The sequence below is a fragment of the Hermetia illucens genome, chromosome 2, assembly GCF_905115235.1.
Source record: "Hermetia illucens chromosome 2, iHerIll2.2.curated.20191125, whole genome shotgun sequence".
Lineage (NCBI taxonomy): Eukaryota > Metazoa > Arthropoda > Insecta > Diptera > Stratiomyidae > Hermetia > Hermetia illucens.
This window is the reverse complement of record NC_051850.1, coordinates 9,830,958-9,849,274: the sequence shown is the minus strand read 5'-3', so window position 1 is coordinate 9,849,274 and position 18,317 is coordinate 9,830,958. Positions and strand designations below refer to the sequence as shown.

The 18,317-nt window shown below is 45.5% G+C and overlaps 2 protein-coding genes across 2 annotated transcripts; both read right to left on the bottom strand.

Annotated features, from left to right (window-relative positions):
* Positions 1-6,806: 6,806 nt before the first annotated feature.
* Positions 6,807-8,283, bottom strand: LOC119650229 (peritrophin-44-like). Its single transcript, XM_038052808.1, has 2 exons — positions 8,171-8,283; positions 6,807-8,064 (listed from the first exon to the last, which is right to left on the bottom strand). Exons 1-2 carry the CDS (start codon positions 8,175-8,177, stop codon positions 7,010-7,012), a joined length of 1,062 nt encoding a protein of 353 aa, XP_037908736.1. The 5' UTR covers positions 8,178-8,283; the 3' UTR covers positions 6,807-7,009.
* Positions 8,284-15,237: 6,954 nt separating this feature from the next.
* Positions 15,238-17,845, bottom strand: LOC119650076. The gene is made up of 3 exons (XM_038052575.1): positions 17,636-17,845; positions 17,383-17,556; positions 15,238-17,283 (listed from the first exon to the last, which is right to left on the bottom strand). The coding sequence occupies exons 1-3, from the start codon at positions 17,729-17,731 to the stop codon at positions 15,334-15,336; spliced, it is 2,220 nt and encodes a 739-aa protein (XP_037908503.1). The 5' UTR covers positions 17,732-17,845; the 3' UTR covers positions 15,238-15,333.
* Positions 17,846-18,317: the final 472 nt, after the last annotated feature.

Below are 18,317 nucleotides of genomic sequence, written 5' to 3'. Positions count from 1 at the left end.
AGCAATCAATAAAGCTTCAACCTATACCATTAATCGATCCATTTTTACGATTCTGCAACCAGATCTTATGACGTCACTTTTTGACGTGACCGACAATCTGTATTGCATCCTAGGAAAAAGCATTTTTGATGGTGGCCCAATGCTCATCGATCGTCAGTCAGTATATCTGCCGTTCGATCAACAAAATGGCTCCCCCAATGTCAAGCGACAGCTAGATCATACAAACGGTGTTGCATTTAGTGGGTCGCAACTCGCAAAACCTACGAGAAGTGGTGGACACAACACGCAAGAGAACGTAGCTACCATCAGATGGTGATCGCTTTCGAGGCCGATGTCAGCGCCTCTCTTGTTCCGAACATACAGGAGACACCTACTAAATCTACCGCTGATCTCGAGGTGTTCGATTTGACAGCTCCTACGGTGTCGGTCAGTTGAAACCCAACTGAGCTTATGGTAGATTCTGTGCTCGAACACCAAAGGCAAGATACCACCTTGGCATTCAGATCACCTATCACGATCCCAATGTCACCTTTCGGAAGTTTCCATTGAACTGCGTGTAATTGCTCGTAGAAAGCATCTTTCTCAACTATGTCGGAAGTCTCCATTGATGATCAACACTGTACAATTGTGATGCTGTGCTGTGAGCTTTACATGGACCGGAATCTTGCAGTTAAAACTTTATCATAAACCATGAAAACGAAACGGTTAAGGGAGCGCGCTTTGCCAAAGTCGTCAGAAACAAACTGGAACCGGATCCGTGCCTGCTTCTACTTGGCTCTCCAGAGTACATAAGCACATTACCCAGGAAGAAGAAAAGGAGTAGGAGTGTAGTCCCAACATCTTACTTCGCTTAGGCCCAGAATGCCCACCTTATATTGTTGGAATTCCCACGCAAGTTGGAAAAATTGAGCTTTTAGAGGACTCTCACTTACGTTGCCGCGGAGCCTGTGCCCATTCCAGAAATCAACCATAGTCCGTTCTCAATAGCCAAAGGTTTTCAGCGTTCGGTCAGTCCCAACGCCTCGGGCGTTGTTGACTTTTCGCTAGCAATAAAGTTTCATAGTTTACAGGGTACTGGCCTACAAATTTCTATCCCTTTTTGGTGTCCTCCAACGGCAAAAAGGAAGGACTTTGAGTGGATGAAGGGTGAATATGAATGCAAGTCAATAAAATTGTAAAAAAATAGGAGCACCACCCAGTGTATCAACACCAAATTGGCAATATCTTAAACTCCCTATTACATTCTAAACAGAAGCTCCACTCCTCCCCATGAGATTCCTTCAAGCCTGAGCTTGCAAAATATACCAGGAGAAAAAATGGAGGATCTTGTTTCTTGGCGACAAAACTGTATTACTGGAGAGCATAGATTTTTTCGGAAGACGGAAACAGAGGAAGAGAAGTTGCTCAACAAGTGTAGGCCGGTCTTAGAGAATTCTAAAGCTATCAGCGTCGCAGTAGGATTTGCGGAGGTTATAACTATCCCCTATGACATGGTACTTAAGAATACACTCAAAATCATCTTTTTCTCGTTGTTCTGGACGCCTTTCATGAGACACAGAAAAGTCTTGGACAACAACCGACAAGTTTCAAAACTTTGTTGCTATCAAAATGTCAATCACGCCTTGGATAGGGCTTAACCTCACCCACCGACCTTTGGCTATGGAAGTGGACTGAAATGTGGACATGCTCCTCGAAGGGAGATCGAGGGTTCCCAGGATGCTTGCATTCCCCAGCTCGAATGAGAATTCCAGGGATATAAGTTCGATATTCTGAGCCTAATTAAAGTAACATGTAGGGACTCTGGAGAATACCCCTCTCCGTCTTGCCATTGTATGATATATTGGAGAGCCAGGTGGAGGCAGTTTCAGATTGTTACTGATGCCTACCACAAGGTACCCTCTTTTGATCTGGGGGCGGTTTTTGACAGAATCTTGACTAGACGATTCCGGTCCTGGTTAAGGAGTACCACACTTTTGTAATGAATTCGATTCAGGAAAAAAGAAGGCTCTATATGTTATGATCAGCAGTTTAGAAGAAGCTTCCTAAAGATGACTTTGTTATAATGATGGGTACTTACGATTATGATTACTCCGTCATGTCAAAGTGAAATATGGTCTTAGTCCTAACAATAATGGTGGGAGGTTTGTGGGTTTTTAAAACTCCCACCACTTCGCCATTGGTGGTATAGGTTTAAGGGTACTGTCATTAATGTCAGTTGAATTTCAACTGATCGGCACTGTGCGAGTAGTTATCTTCTGGATATGCGTAAGAACATGGTCTAATGGTTGCTTGTCTCCGTTTCCGTGTTTCATCTGCCGTTTGTCGCAAAGTAGGAGAGCTGTGAACCTTCCAGTGTAAGATCCATTTTGCCTTATAAGATTCAGCTACCAATTGACAATTGGATTACCAGTAAAAATGCTGGCCAGTGAAGCGGAAACTTGCATTTGATGGCAAATTCTTCGATGGTCTAGCGGAACATGATCATGTTTGACTCCTTATCCATAATGACTAGCAAGTGAAGAGGTAGAAGGGACCCTTCACCATAGTTCTTAACCGTAAGACATTTGGTAAAGTTCCACCTCTTGTGGATGAAATGGTTAGCCATCAATCCACTCAAACTTAGTATTGGCGCTGGCGGCTTTTGACGGTGTCCCCCAAAGCCATGCATCGTCGTTTCGGCTTCAGTTTCTGCAGATCAGTTGTATTCCCCGATAATGCTGCTTATCTCCGACTTTTATCAGAAAGTGGAAGAGCTGATGACCATTAAGATTCAAAAAAGGGGAAGCTTTTGTGCGCGACAATTGGAGGAGTGTTTCCTTGCTCCCGGCGTCGGAAAGACGATAGCTAAAATAATTCTGGAACACATGAACGAACATCTCGGAGACTTGATCGGTAGATAGGAGCCCGCATCCTCCTGCATTGTTCGCATCACTACCTTGTGGGTCATTTTAGAACAACTCGTGAAATTGGGAGCCCCGTTTCACCTGCTTTTCACACACATCTTCCTTTTTACATTTATGGGCTTCTACTTGAAGTTCCGCCATCAGACTTTAGGGAAGGGGGGTAGGGGTTTAGTCCCCAAAGGCACACCCGATACTGACTTTTGGGGCCCGCTCCCTCGCACAGAATGCGCGGGTAAAAATTTCCATGCCAAACAAAAATGACATGGCTGTGGGGACAGTAGGGATGGAGAAGGAGTTGGCTGCGCTTGTGTACAACAAAGCTGTGAAAAACGGGCTGATGAAGCTGGAGGAACTTCAGGAAAATAAAGAAAAGAAAAAGCAGCCGCGCCCCTTGCTGAGAGCGTAAGCGCAAAATGGATCGTAGCTGACCCATTACAGGGCGAACTGGGAAAAAAGGAAATGAGAGGAGGAAGAGACTGGTAGCATCGAGGGCTCAAAGGGCTGGGAATGGAGGAGCACCAAAAGAAAAGGTGGGAAACAATGGAGGACTAGACCGACCGCTCAGCTTATTGACGACGGAAGACAATACCTTTGTGGAAGTTCTCAGCGAAATCTGTTATAGGATCAATTGCGAAGGCAGCAGAGCAAAAGTGTCGGGTGGAAGTGGTGGAATCCTCGTCCAATTAGGTCCGAAGACAACAAACAAAGGTACATTTCGTGAAGCAGTCAATAAGCTATAGGGAAAGGAAGCTATGGTTTCTATCATAAAATACATATCTCTTAGGAAATCCGAAATCTGCATCACAGAAAGGAGCGGAGTTGAAGAGACCATAAAGTGGAAGTAACCAATGCTCAGATTGGAATTACCGAGGCCAACAGCTCACTATGGTATAAGCTACCGCTTAATAACCTTATAACGACGAAAAAATCAGAATTCGTAGAGCGTTATATAAGATACGAACTCCAACGTCTTCACCAGCTGTTAAAGGTGCTTAGGTACACGTGTACAACCTGCCGAGGACCTGACAGGAGAGTAGCAAGCTGAGATGCGACCAGGTAGAGTATAAAGCAAATACCTGGAACGGAAAAGAGATTTGCGTTCTATGCAGGGATCGTGGGGCGTCTGATGAGTACGTTCGGCTGCTGGCCCGTAGTGGTGTCTAACCTTCAGAGCAGAATTGGAAAGAGCTAGGATGCGGTGAATATTATCCAAATCGTTCAGATCATATGCACGACTTCTGTTGACTAAATGTTCATCAGTGAATAGTAGCTAAAAGGATCCACCTTCATTGCACCTCGACATATCAGATACTGCTGTCATTTGTGTTCGAGAGGGCACCCGCTTTAGGGATGTGCTCTGGAGGGCGATTTAGGATGACTTCAATGCCAGCACATTTGAATGGGGCATGTTTCACCCAGACCCCAGAGTGGAACGAATTCTTAAAATGGTGGCGAGAACGGGGCTCGTAGCTTTAAATACTGAATCCACCTCAAGGTTCCCGCGTCCAGGCTGTGAAGAAGTTTTCCCGACGTAACATGTGCCGATGGACAGGTGGCAACTTCTCGAAGATTTCTTGTTGAGAGACCATCAATGTACTGCGTTCTTAGGGCTGACCAACTCCTTGGAGCACCATGTTCAGGAGAGTGCGGGACGTGGCAAACCTTCTATACATTGGTGAACGTTGGGAATTACTGAGCTTCAGAAAGAGGGTCACAAAGTTTGCCGCTTGACGCAACGACTGCATGACCGGGAGGAGGAGTGCAATCCAAAGACAGATACACATGCAGATAAGCCAAAAGGGTACCCAGCAGGGCGATGAACAGACTCAAAGCTCACAACTATATCAGGACCTGGTCGATAAGGTGAGTGAGGACCGGCAGGGATTCGGTTATAAACTGGTAACCTGAAAGATCAGGCCTTTTCAGAAGTGCTGCTCGATCGACTCCAAGCAGATAGATCGTGCTGAGGGGCACTATTCCTTGCACATCCTGTGCAGATTGATAATAATAACAAGAAGACGACAGAATCCGATCGTGTCTCGGTAGTGATATAAAAACTGGAAAAAAGCACTTTTCCTTTCCGCTAGCAGGTGGCGAGGCTTGTGTTGGTCAGCAAAGTAAAAGGAGACTCTGGCCATCCATCTGCATTCCGGGTACTTTGTATGCCTGACATGACCGGAAAAATGATGAAAAACCCTCCAGCTGAATACAGACTGGAAGACTGGAGCTGAAGATCTATCTTGAAGACAATTTGATTTCAGAGCAAGCAGATTCGCAATGGATATTGTCATGCGAGTTGTAGACGCGTTTCATCGAGCGGTGGCGTACAGCCGCCGAGCTCGAGGAGTGGTATTTCTCGTAACGTTTGATATCAGAGATGCCTTTAATTCCGTAGGATTCCCAGTAGACAATACATCCCACGTGTCCAGCTATCTCTTGTAGATATTGAAAGAATATCTGATAAACCACTCCCTGTTCTGTGAGATGCTAGAGGGTCAAAGAATGGATATAACGGCGGGGATAGTGCAGGGAATGATCCTAGGGCCGGACCTCTGGAACGCTTCATTTGACAGTGTAATAATACTCGACATGCCACAAGAGTCGCAACTAGTCGCCAGTTGGACACGCGGAAAGCATACTCGGAATATTAATGCGACAGATAAACGGATCAAAGCGTGAGCGGACAAAACTGCACCTGGAGGTTCATCCTTAAATCAGCTAATGCAAATATTGGTGGTCATACATCAAGCAGACAAAGTCCTCTAATGAGCGCGATGAAGTCAGTTCTGCCCTACGGCGCAGAACGCGACAGTTTGGATTTCGTTAAGATCATTGAACCATCGATGGAGTGAACGTGGTTTTAAAGCCAGCATGGGAAGCAATGTCCTTAAATAAATGCTGCGGTGGATGTCATTAGGTACTTGAGGCACCTAAGCAGTACACCATCACCGAATGAGTAACACAGGGCTCAGTGATGGGTCCTTTCCAGCAGAATATGAAGCACAATGAGCGCTTGCTCCACCCCCACTCCTCACAGGTTTGGCTTTGTTTTGTGGAAGAAAGGACAAAGGTCTTGTGGTTTTGATAACCACCTGTAGGCAAGGGATGGTTTGTTTTCATATTGGTGGCCACAACATAACTTCAAAACCGATTATCACGTACCTGAGGGTAATGATCGAGGATCAATTTCAAGGGGCACTTTAACTATACCCTTAAGAAAGCGGCAGAGGACGCTGTGTAGTTAGCACGGATGATGACTAATATTTGAGGCCCCGTTGCGAGAGGAAGCACTAGAGTATGAAAGCAGTCGGAGGACGCTAAACGCTAACTGACATTTGGTGGCGCTGAGGGGCGCAACACCTTCAGAGTAACTTCAGGCGAGGGTACAAAATACCGAAGCGCAGGAAAGTGGGAGTGGCTGAAAAAGTGTCAGGAAAGGTAGGATGATATGTAGAGGGGTTGCTAGATCCATACGTTCCGTATTTTGGAGTAGACGGCGGACGGAACAGCGAGAGTACCTACCACTTGACTCAGTTCCTCTCAGGATATGATAGTGACGGAAACTATCTGCACCGAGTTAGGTTAGATGATTCCCTCTTTGGCTCTGAATGTTGTTGCATCCTTCAGGCCTCGGAGCATGTCATATTCTACTGTCTACAATTTTGCTCAGAGAGGAGGCACCTGGAAGACTCCTTGAAAATCGGTATTGTCCGGAAAATGCCAGCCCATGGTAAATTGATATGTGCTGAACTTCGAAGTGGGCAAGGAGGATAGGAATAGTTGAACCCTTGCTCAGTTAAAGCGCCGCTGCAAATGCTGCTACTCTTACTTTGGAGAGGATTGCCAGGGTTTTGGAAGAAGTTAAAGTACATTCAAAACTCCTGAAAATGTATTTTTTTTTAAATTTTTATTTTCTGAACTTTTACTCGAAACCTTACAATCAATATTTTCTTGACGTATGCCTATAATGGCTGAGAGTTTGCCGAAACGTTTGAAATCAGGATTGACAAATTTTCTACAAAATTCAAATGAAGCCTACATGGTCGAAGGTGAACTCGTAGTTGCAGTTTTTGATGGAGGTTGAGTTCGCGGTTGGAGGCAAGGTTTTACGTTGTGGTTGAATTGCTTGAAATGGTGCACGTCACCGCCGAAGGTGAATTGCAGTCCTGATTTTCAACGTCAAAGTAGTATCCTGTTGTACAGTTTCCTGCCTGTTTGCCAGTAGGCGAACAATAGTAGTAAGAAGCACAGCTGGCGTCATTGGTGGCAAAGTATCCAACAGGCTGGTTTACGCATGCTTGAATGGTACAATTAACAGTTGATGGACTGGCACATTCTTGGGTGGTTGCGTTGAAGTAGAGGCTATCTGGACAGTATCCATGAGACGGACTGGCATCAGTGCTGTCGCTGCAGTAGAAATAGCCTGTACAGTTAGCTGGATCACTGGCGAAATGGGCGGTGCTATTAGTGGTTCCACAGATGGCAGTGTAATTATATGGTACCGAAATCTGGTCGCTTTCGTCCGTGCCCGATATGTCACATGTGACGTCAGATGCATAGCCGCAAGTTCCAGTCGTTGCATCAAAATAGAGAGGAATGCTGGCATTACATGAGCCAGCTATAGCTTTTCCACCTTCGCAGACATAGTAAGCAGAGCAACTTGTATTACTTGGTAGGAAAGTTCCATCCGGGACATCGGAACAAGTAAGGGTAGATGTGGCGCTCTTGGAGGAACCAGAAGCCGGGCAGGTGTAATTGGCAGCATATTCGCAAACTTTCAACGTGGAATTCCAATGGTAGTTACTGTTACATAAGCCAGCATATCCAATAGAATTGTCACAATAGAAATAGGATTTGCAGTTGTCCGGGTTAGCAACATAAGAGCCATCGGCTTGGCCTACACAAATGTTCTCAAGTGAAGAGTCTGTACATGTAACACTGCTGGCGGTTTCACAGGCCCCAGTGGCGTTATTGAAAAGATATCCTGTAGCACATGTTCCTGTATTCACAATTTTTCCACTGTTACATGCAATCCAAGCCTGACATGAAGTGGGATTCGCGACGTATGTTGTAGTTGAACTGGTTGCATAGAGACATGCGGTCTGACCACTAACGGAGGCCAGAAGCGATGCGGCCAAAATGGCGAAAAGTCCGGATGAAGCTAGGACGAAATGTAAGATTTCCTTAATAAGGGATGATTTTTTAAGAGTCTACAAAAGTTCTTAAAAGTGGGGGTATTATCTCAAGTGACGCGAGTCTATACATACCAGCCATTTGTAGGGCCTAAATGTTATCCTTTTTCAACGATTGGGGAGGTTTCCTTTATCCAAAACTATTGTGTTTCGAAATGGGGGCTGGTGCTACTGATTCTGAATTTCGCAGGCTCGTCGCCTTTTATACGGGCAATGTGGGCAAAAAAATCTTCCAAGTACTTATGGGGCATGTAAGCCAAATTTACGCGGTTTAATTAGGGGAAACACGCACGCACGGTATGTGATTACGATTAAGATTCGATAAAGAGTTACCAAGGGCGGAGATTAATTAAAGAGAAGGAGGGAACGGATTGCTTTTGTTTACATTCATGTTGTTCAAACGGTTCAAACAGGGTAAATTGAAATTAGATCTCCACGATACGTAATTGGATGATTAGATGTAACACCGAAGAAACTTCGAAGTCTTGTAGGAAGACGAAAAGGAATTTCCATGGCTCGAATGATTAAGGAACATCTAGATAGCCCCAAAAATTGTGGCTTAAATGAAGGTTGATCAAGCTATTGAAATATGAATCAATTAGGAATTCACGTGCAGTATGCTCTGTTTACTTCGAGCAAACTGGTTCCCGCTCTGGATCCTCCTGCACTGACCACGTTGATATCCTTTGATCTCCACTCGATCGGCAGTCGACTTCTAGAAGTGTTGATAGCGTGGATTCACAGAAGAAAGCAAAACACCTTCGGACTGCAGATCAGTTTGTTTTGGCTCCTTTGTTTCTGCCGACGGATTTCGCTCTGAAAATTATTAACGACGATCGGTACAAATGGGAGAGGTTGCGTATTGATATCAGGACATCAGACGGGACTAATCACTTAACATTAAACAAAGTGTCGGCTGACCTGACGTTTCGTGATCGGCCGAAATCGATGTGGTTCATCTGTGTCCATTCGTTACCGCAAACTTATAGCTTGATGCAGATTTGGTGCACAAGTTCGGACTCGCACAGGACTAATTTGCACCTTCAGTTTCTTTAATAATCAATGTCACCAAACAACACCAGTTGACGACACACCATTGAGCCAGACTCGAGGATGTCAATGTCAGGTTTGGTATCTTTCAAGTCGAAGGGCGTCCACATCTTACGACACAGTCATTGATGAAACCTGATAATTTGCGTCTTTGCCTTGATGCGTGAAGGACGCTTATCCTTTGCCTTTCATCGACGAGGTTTTCAGCCGTCCTCCGAAGGCTAGACTTATTAAGTCTAGATCTGAAGAATACATTCTGATAAATTCCAGAAGATGATATGTTGAAGGATAAGACTACCTCAATAGTTCCTGGGTGATCACTCTATCAGTTTGTAATCGGGTTGTTTGGGCTCCAGAATGCACCTCAAATCTTGAAACCACTGATTGTCAAAGTCATTCCTGCTCACTTGTGCCTTAAAGCTTTTGTACATTTGGATGACTCGATGCTAATAACGGCGACTTTCCACCAAAATTTGCTGTTCTTAGCGAAATTGCTCTCGATATTAGACGCGCTAACCCTACATTGAACAGGTCACCAATGCTACGTTCAGCATGCAGGTCCTAATCATCATCATCAACGGCGCAACAACCGGTATCCGGTCTAGGCCTGCCTTAATAAGGAACTCCAGACATCCCGGTTTTGCGCCGAGGTCCACCAATTCGATATCCCTAAAAGCTGTCTGGCGTCCTGGCCCACGCCATCGCTCCATCTTAGGCAGGGTCTGCCTCGTCTTCTTTTCCTACCATAGATATTGCCCTTATAGACTTTCCGGGTGGGATCATCTTCATCCATACGGATTAAGTGACCCGCCCACCGTAACCTATTGAGCCGGATTTTATCCACAACCGGACGGTCATGGTATCGCTCATAGATTTCGTCATTGTGTAGGCTACGGTCCTAATGGTTGGGTGCAAATTCCTCCGCCCGACTAATGACTTGATTCAGGTATGTTCTTCGAGCTGTTTTTGCTTATAGAGCCTCCTCTTTGATAACATCCTAAAAGACATATCCGGGATAGTGATATAACCGTTGCCTTCGTCGGTAATCCACTCAGCATGCTGGGCGGTTAACTCCCAAAGTTTACCTCAATATTCTTCTGCTTCCGTCAATAAAACTACATTTCTGAGCCCCGGGGGCACCGTTGCATCCGGCCATGTTTAGAGTAGCTTCTGTCATACCGTTGCTATCCCAAAAATCTAAAAAGATGGCAAAATTGACCGTCAAGATCCGCCTGCAAACATTCAAGTACTTCTTTGACACGTGCTTGCATGCTTCTGTGCTAGTCAGGCTTGGAATTTGGGCTGGGCCTCCTTTGAGCATTTTGATCAAGTGTCTTTTTCGATCCGTGGGTCGTACCAGGATTCTGAAGAATAAACAAACAAAATATCATTACACGAGCTAAAACGGAAAGATAAAAATAACGGGTCGACCGCATGCCGTAAAGCCGTAAAACTCCGGACCTGAGTGCCGCAACCGAAAGGGAGGGTCCATTACGGATCGCATCCCCAATCAATATTCCTCCTGACACAGGTGTATAGTGAGATGCGGCCTTAGAGATTCCCACCCTGCTTGGAATCCTCAGGTCATTCTATTGGAGGATGGCCTTTATTAAGTGAGAGTTTTGCGGTTATTATTTTTTATTTGTGGTCACCGCTACCTTACAGTTGTGCAGCCTCTGCATCTTCACAGCCGAAATTTCAGTAGGTATCATTTCCTCATCTACGAAATCTGTCTCGTCTGACTTTGGCCGAAATACGTTAATATGCTAACATTAAGGGCCTTTGCCCAAACTGGATGAGGACACTGTGACTAGCAACAACCTCCTTCGTGGTTTGGGTCCTCAAATATTAGGCATCGTGCCAGTTAGCGCAGCTATAACTTTCCCTGCTTTCTCATTCGCGTGGGTCAAGTGATCCTTGAAGATTAATCGACGATCCCGTATGAAACCTTGGAACTTCTCTCAACTTGCGACTATTCATCAGCACAGCCTCAGCCTTGTCTTCCACCAACTCTTGCCATGTCATTCAACACGTTCCAAAATAGTGGACCCAGCAGCGCTCCGCCGGTTAACAAAATATTCAAGTGGCTCTTCGTTGGTATCAAGCCAAAGCTTTCGATCCGGCATCCCTGATCCCTGATGCTTAGCTGAAGACAGAAGGGTACATGAAGCTGGTTTAGTGATCTTATAATATGCTGCCATTCTGCAGAATCGAAAGTATTTCTCACTTCGAGAGTGATGATAGCACAGTGTTTTTGGTACCACCTTATACCTGCAGTTGCTTCGTCTGCCATAGTGATCACTGCGTTGACAGCGTCCGCTGTAGGCCCTAACTTTCTGCGGGCAATGGTAATTTGATCCTTTGTTATAGTTGGAAAATCCTATTGTGGGAATAGAGTGGTTACTATTCTTCGCAATAAAATTGAACACCTGATCTGCGGGACCCTGCTTTCTTTCAATTTAACCACTACCGATTTATAGGGTTCCCCCATCAGTTGATATTGGCCTCTTCGCACAGTTCTCTAAAGGAATTGTGGGTGCCATTGATTCGGCGGGGGGGCATAGCAAAACTCTTCTGTCCGCTCCGAAGTTCCGTCTCCGCTTCACTCACCTCGATTACCAGATAGTATGCCGCACAAGCACAAAACGGCGGGAGGCGTGATCCCCTCTGTGTGGCGATCGCAGTAAGGATGCCCCCTTTTTGGTGCAATCCAGCGGCGTGATTTCGCCAATCGGAAGCGCAATTTTCGCTTGCAAGTATCACAAGGGATCGCACGCGCTTTAATCATGCACTTGCCTGTCTCGACGAAGAGACCATCGGACTGGCCGCGGACGTGCTAGAAGATTGCTCCTACATCCGAGCGCGTATGAGCGTCTGAGCGCTTATACACCGGGGAAGTTAAAAAGCGAAGATGAATCACTTTTTGATGGACCGACTCTGGGCAACCGGACCCCATACCAGCTGCTTCGATAAATGAGACGGCTGGGTGGGTTAAGGTCGGTTCAGAGCTATTGAAACCTCCGTGGTTACAGCGACTACCGGAGAAAACTCGTGCTATCTTGACCTGCGCGGACTCGGGCTCCCTGGAGGTGCTGTTCGTCACCACCGGTGAAGTCCACGATGTGTACGGGCGTGGTGGCAGAAGTGTCTGGGATTACATGTCAGGGTATTGTGGACCTTAGACAAACGGTGGCTTCACTGGCCGACGCAGTCTCAAAGCTGACAACGACTGTGAGTACTTTGCGTTTGGGAGGTAGATCTCCATCACAGTCACGATCGAGGTCGCATCCTAGGGCCCTTACCGGAACGACAGTTTGCTTGTATCATCGTAAATTTGGAGCTCAAGTGACGAAGTGTACCACCGGATGCAATTTGAATCCAAAAACCTAGACTCGGTGGGTGTCTTGACGGCGACTACTCGAAGCGCAGCATTAGATCGCTTTACAATTTTCAACCTTTTGAGCTGACTCTGCTTTCTGGTCGGCAGGGTGCGGAAGTGTCGGTCTTCCTCGTTCCAAACACGTTAATACCACAAAACTTTGGTTGCTGCGAACTCCTCTCCCATCCGCCCTTACGGCTGCAGGTGGGTGGACATAAGTCTCGGATTGCGCCGGCGTGACGATGCGTTTTGGCTGACATTAGCACCCCCATTTTAGGCGCAGACTTCTTGTGTCACCATTGTAGACCTGCAGAACAAACCCTTGATAGACCCCGCAACCTCGTTGAAGTCGTCAGGAAAAAGAGACTTTTTCTATTGTATTCGAGGACTGGGATCTGGCTAAGGCGTATCACCAAATCTCCGTATCTCTCGGAAAGATAACGACAATGACTATTTGCATACGTTACGGACTCTTCGAGTTCACCAGGATGACGTTTGACTTATGCTCTGTCCTACGAAACTTAGACTTTTATGTCGTCTACATGGATAAGGTTTTGGTCCACTCTTCCTCCGAATCTGGACATTTAAACCATATGGAGTGCATTTTTAACGTCTCCTTGAGGCCGGGCTCGTTCTTCAAAAATGAAAATTCATACATTCCACATGATCACCCCTGACGGTATTCAACCAAACCCAGACAAGGTTGAAGCAATCAAAAACTTTCCCCTGCCAACCACGGTGAAGGATCCACGAAGGTTCACGGGCATGTTAAACTTCTATCGTCGTTTCTTGTCCAAGACTGCTCATCACCAAGCGATCCTCAACGCTTACTTATCTGGGCCCAAAAAAACAAGATTCCCCCGAGGTTGCATGGTCTTCTCAGGCCTCCTGGACGGCATTTGAAACCATCAAACAACAGCTGGTTGATGCTCCACTTCTGCCGTTTTCTTGGTCAGGTGCCGTGTCCAGCGAAGCCCTAGACAAGGGACCCAGGCTATTTATTCCAGCTGATTTTCGCATGGATGTATTACACATAGTACTTGATCTTGTGCATCCAGGCAGCGGAACGACGAACCTGAACGGAACGGAAAATACTTTTGGCTGTCCATGAACAAGGATGTAAAATCTTGGGCCAGACAATGCATGCCGTGTCAGTAGTGTAAAATCACCAAGCACGTAAAAAGGAAGTAGGCGCATTCTCCTGGTGGACAAAGCGCTTTCACCTGGACATCATTGGCCCTTTGCAAGACTCGAACGGGTACAAATATTGCCCTACAATCATCGACGGGTTTACGCAGTGACCTGAGGCAATACTTCATGTGCCGAGGTCCTCTGTCGAGAATGGATTCCACTCTTTGGTGTACTGGTCGTAATAATCACGGATCAGGAAATGCAATTTAAATCTACTCGTTTTCCGGAATTAGGCAAGCTCCTGGGTTTCAAACGCCACAGGACTAAGGCATACAACCCGCAATCCAATGATATGCTGGAACGTTGGCACCGTACGCGGAAAGCCGCTTTAATACCTGGCGACGATCGGTCTTGTTCGTAGTCTTTGCCTTTCGTCCTCCGCGGCCTTCGTACATCTCGCCGAGAGGAATTCACGGCCAGCCCCACGGAGATAGTGTACGAGGAGAATCTGCGGTTCCTCACGGACCTTGTAGTGGATATCAGAGCAGAATTAAACGATTTCAGCAAGAACGTGGTTTTGAAACTGCCACCGACTCTGCCTTCCCAATATACGACGCCAGAAGTCAACGTGCTTGTATGTCCTAATTAGGGTGGACACTTCTCGGAAGCCGCTGCACCCACTATATGAGGGCCCCTTTAAAGGACTGCAACGACGAGAACACTCTTTCAAGCTCGAAGTCCGGAGCGAATCTTTATCGAGTTTAAAACCTTTCGCCAAACCGCGGGACGCTCCAAAAAAGCGTCCGTGAAGCGCCAGGTTCGCCCGGTATCACCGTTAGCGAAATCACGTCCTGGGTTCCTCCGCTGTAGTCGTGAGGTTTCTGCTTTCAGCTGGGACGGAGTGATGTGACGGCACAGCGGAGACGTGAACCCTCCATTGCATCACCGGCAGTGTGAACGCCTTCACCGATGCACTGAACTACCGCCGAAACATCTGGTGACCTGGCTCGAGACCGGTGCGGTACGGTTCTTCCTTCTTGCCGTGAGCACCGCAGAGGGTAGTTGTTCGTTTCGGATCAATTACAAAAACATCTGAAAAAAATGTTTAATTTAAAAGCAAGGGGAAGCTACAAGGGAATGAAATGTTTCCGTTGAAAAGGAACCTGAGACCTATTCATAACTATTCAATGGACGAAACCGAAGGGATCTCGTTGTCCTTCCGGATTAATTGTCTTTGCCACTCATTCCGACAGGGCTAGATACAGAGATTTCCATAGAAGATGAGTGGTGAAAGCCTACTTCACTATATGTGTCAACTGGGGCCGAACGAGCCCTTCATTGGGGTTTCATTTATTAGATTATTTTGGCCGTCCTACATATTTTCCCTTCAGTAAATCCTTTTATAGGGTATTCCAGGGTAAGGCCACCCGGAAGGTAAAAACAACTGGTTTGTCAAACAAAGATTTGGACCATTTATGAGCACATAAGGATAACTATACATTGATGTCTGCTATTCAAATATTCCGGACTGGTTCCTGTAAACCTTAAATTTATCGTTTGAAGGACGATTACTAAAATTGAATTCCTGATAAAGAAAAATAAACACTACTGAATTTATTCAACCAAAATTACAAAATAATGTCCTTCAGTTCTTAAAATAAGGGTATACCATCTTTATTCAAGCCTTGCGACCAACATTACACTTAACATGCGATGGCATACCACACATCCTTTCTTGAGCATCCCACTGAAGGTTATCAGGGCACTTAGTCAAAATTGGTACACCTCCAATGCATATGTAGTATTTTTGACAGTCCTTAGTGTGTGGGAAGAAGGCTTGGTGACGTGGACATTTCGGCAGGACATCTAGATCGTCTATGGTACTTCCGTTTATTTCATCGTAAACTTCAAACTCTATTGGCATGTGGACACCCAAGGTGGTTTTTGGTTTAGGGGAAGTTGTTGAAGTTGTTGTAGTCGATTCAGTTGTTGTTGTTGGCGGGGGAGGGGTTGTAACCGTGGGGGCAGTTCGGGTGGTTATTGTAGTAGGCTTCGGGGTTGTGGTTGAAGTTGTTGGAGCTGGAGTTGTAGTTGAGGTTGTAGTTGAAGTTGTAGACGGAGTCGCCTCAGTGCTGCGGTACTCGGAGGAGTCAAAGCAAACAGAGTTTTCTTTTAGGTCACACCGTTCGAAGCGGTAATTCCACATCAAATCGCGCTTACATTCGTGCAGACTCAAAGTTCGGTTTGCACACATGAAATATAGCTGGCACAATGTGGGGTGAGGCAGCAAGTATGTTCCATTGTGTATGCAGCGAATCTGATCAGGATTATAGCCTTCCAAAATAAGGGATAAGTTATGCTCCGCCTCTTCTGTAGTTGTGGTCGAATCTGGCTGCATTGATTCGAAGTAACATTTTCCATTTACTGACATGCACTGCTGCTCCAAGTAGTTCCATGTCGATCCTTCATCGCATTGATATATATTCAATGTCCAATTTGAACAAACAAAGAAAAGCTTGCAATTCGTTGGATGCGGTAAGTAATAAAATCCTGGATGGCTGCATCGGATGAACTCGGGATCATAACCTTCCATTGGGTTTTCTGGAGGTGGGACTACGACTCCATTGGCTCCATTTTCATCTTCAATGGAAGAAGTGTTTCGGAATGCATAGCAACGGTAAGGAGCTGGAGCTGAACAGAGATTGGAAATATAATCCCAGTGAATGTTGTGTCCGCATCGATGGAGATGCATCGTGTGGTTGATGCAAATGAAGTAGATTTCACAATTTGTTGGGTGTGGTAGGAAGTACACCCCCTCATGGATACATCGAACATGAGACGGATCATATCCATCCATGGGATGTGGTGGAGGAGCTGTTGCTGTTAAAGCATCTTCAGGATTTAGGAAGGATTGGGTTGGCTCTTGAGAGTAATCCGTTGTGGACGAAACTGTAGTATATTCACTGTTTTCAGGGGTTTCCCAAGGCGTGATGATGTCAGTGCTTGTCGTGTTAACAATTTCCGATGTGGGATCCATTGTAGGAAGAATAGTGGTATGTTCACTATCTTTTGGAGTTTCCCAGGAAGTTATGATCTCAGGATCAGTTGTTGGGGCAATCGTTGATGTTACGATTTCAGCTCCTGATGTATCGCCACCCGCGACCTCAGGATGAGTTCCTTGTTCTCCTTCAGCAGGATTGTTATCCTCAGGTGTAACAGGATTAGGTTTTGTTTCACCTCCTCCTATTCCAGATTGGTCTCCAGTAACTTCGGGCTTACTATTTGAAATTAGGTCCACATAGCAGAAGGCCACGTTTGGCCTATCACAACGTTGTTTCAAGAAATCCCAATGCAAGCCCAACCCGCAGAAATTTTCATGAAGAATACCAGAAATACAGATATAGTAGTATTCACAATTACTTGGATGAGGCAAGTAGTAAAATCCTTCTTCAGTGCACTGAATTTTACTTGGCACTTCAATGGCAGGACCTGTGTTGGGAATCCATGTAGAAGGACTATCGCTGGATGGTATCACTTCTGGTGGTGTCGGCTCAGGCTCTTCAGAAACAGGGACAGTAATGACCGTAGAGGTTTCAAGAGAAGGCAACTCCGATGGTCTAGTTGGAATCTGGAAGAATACAATTCATTGATCAAGAAGCGAAGTAGGTGAACTGGTCCTGATTCTGAAGCTTGTAAGCCGCGTTTAATATACGTCGAAACTTCTTACCGATCCAGTAACACACGTCGTTCTTTCGGGCCAGTTACACACTTTCAACTTGATATCAAAAAGTAATCCATCTGAACATTGTACAAGCTCGGGGATGCCACGATCACAAACGTAAAAGGAACTACAATCCACGGGGTTAGGGATTTTGTCTCCATGGTTATGCGCGTCGCATATCTAGAAAGTTCCACAGGACACTTTTTAGTTCAAGTTTCTATAATGTCAGCGTTAACAGAATATTGTTAAAAGGTATTACCACTGGGTCAATGGCTAACTCAGGCTGAACACTAAAACCGAGGGCACTGTCCTTCCAAAGTGCAATTGCAATCAGGACCGCTCTCAATAGGTGCATCTTAACTTTCTTCTTACTTGATTGAATTGGATGCAACGGGGATATGTATGCTAACTAACTTTTCTCTCAATGGAGCGACTGCTCTTATATAAGGTCCTCCACTAACTTTTCGACCTGTTCAGCACGACGATAAAAAAGTTTCTAAAGCGACCAAAATCGTGGAATTTCGTTAAATTCTAGATGACAAATTCAGCAAAATCGTGAGGGGTCCATTTTACATTATCTTCCCCCGCACAAATGGAAAAAATATTCGGACTTGTTATTCTATATAAAAAACATGAATTAAACATTAAAGATGCCAGCGATAAGGTAAATGGAGATGACAAGTAATTCTACAATGTGTACCCAACAAAGGAGGTGAAGCCGACAAAATTTTGTCATGGGTAGTGCTGGGGCTGAGAAAAATTTTGTTTCTTTGCAAAAAATAAAGCAAATTTCGTAGAATGTCGCTGGCAATTGATAAATAATTGTGTAGAAATCTGGGGTACATTCAGCATGGAATACACCCAGTAGCCATTTCCATTGTTGCTGACTTTTTTGGTAACAAAAGAAGTTTATCGAGTGACTCAGGGGAAGATTTTTTCCG

Excerpts from the sequence above, each read along its gene's own strand:
- LOC119650076 (XM_038052575.1), bottom strand. The coding sequence starts at position 17,731 with ATGCACCTATTGAGAGCGGTCCTGATTGCAATTGCACTTTGGAAGGAC. Across the intron at positions 17,557-17,635 it reads AGTTAGCCATTGACCCAGTG|ATATGCGACGCGCATAACCA; the intron begins GTAATACCTTTT and ends GGAACTTTCTAG. Across the intron at positions 17,284-17,382 it reads CGACGTGTGTTACTGGATCG|ATTCCAACTAGACCATCGGA; the intron begins GTAAGAAGTTTC and ends GTATTCTTCCAG.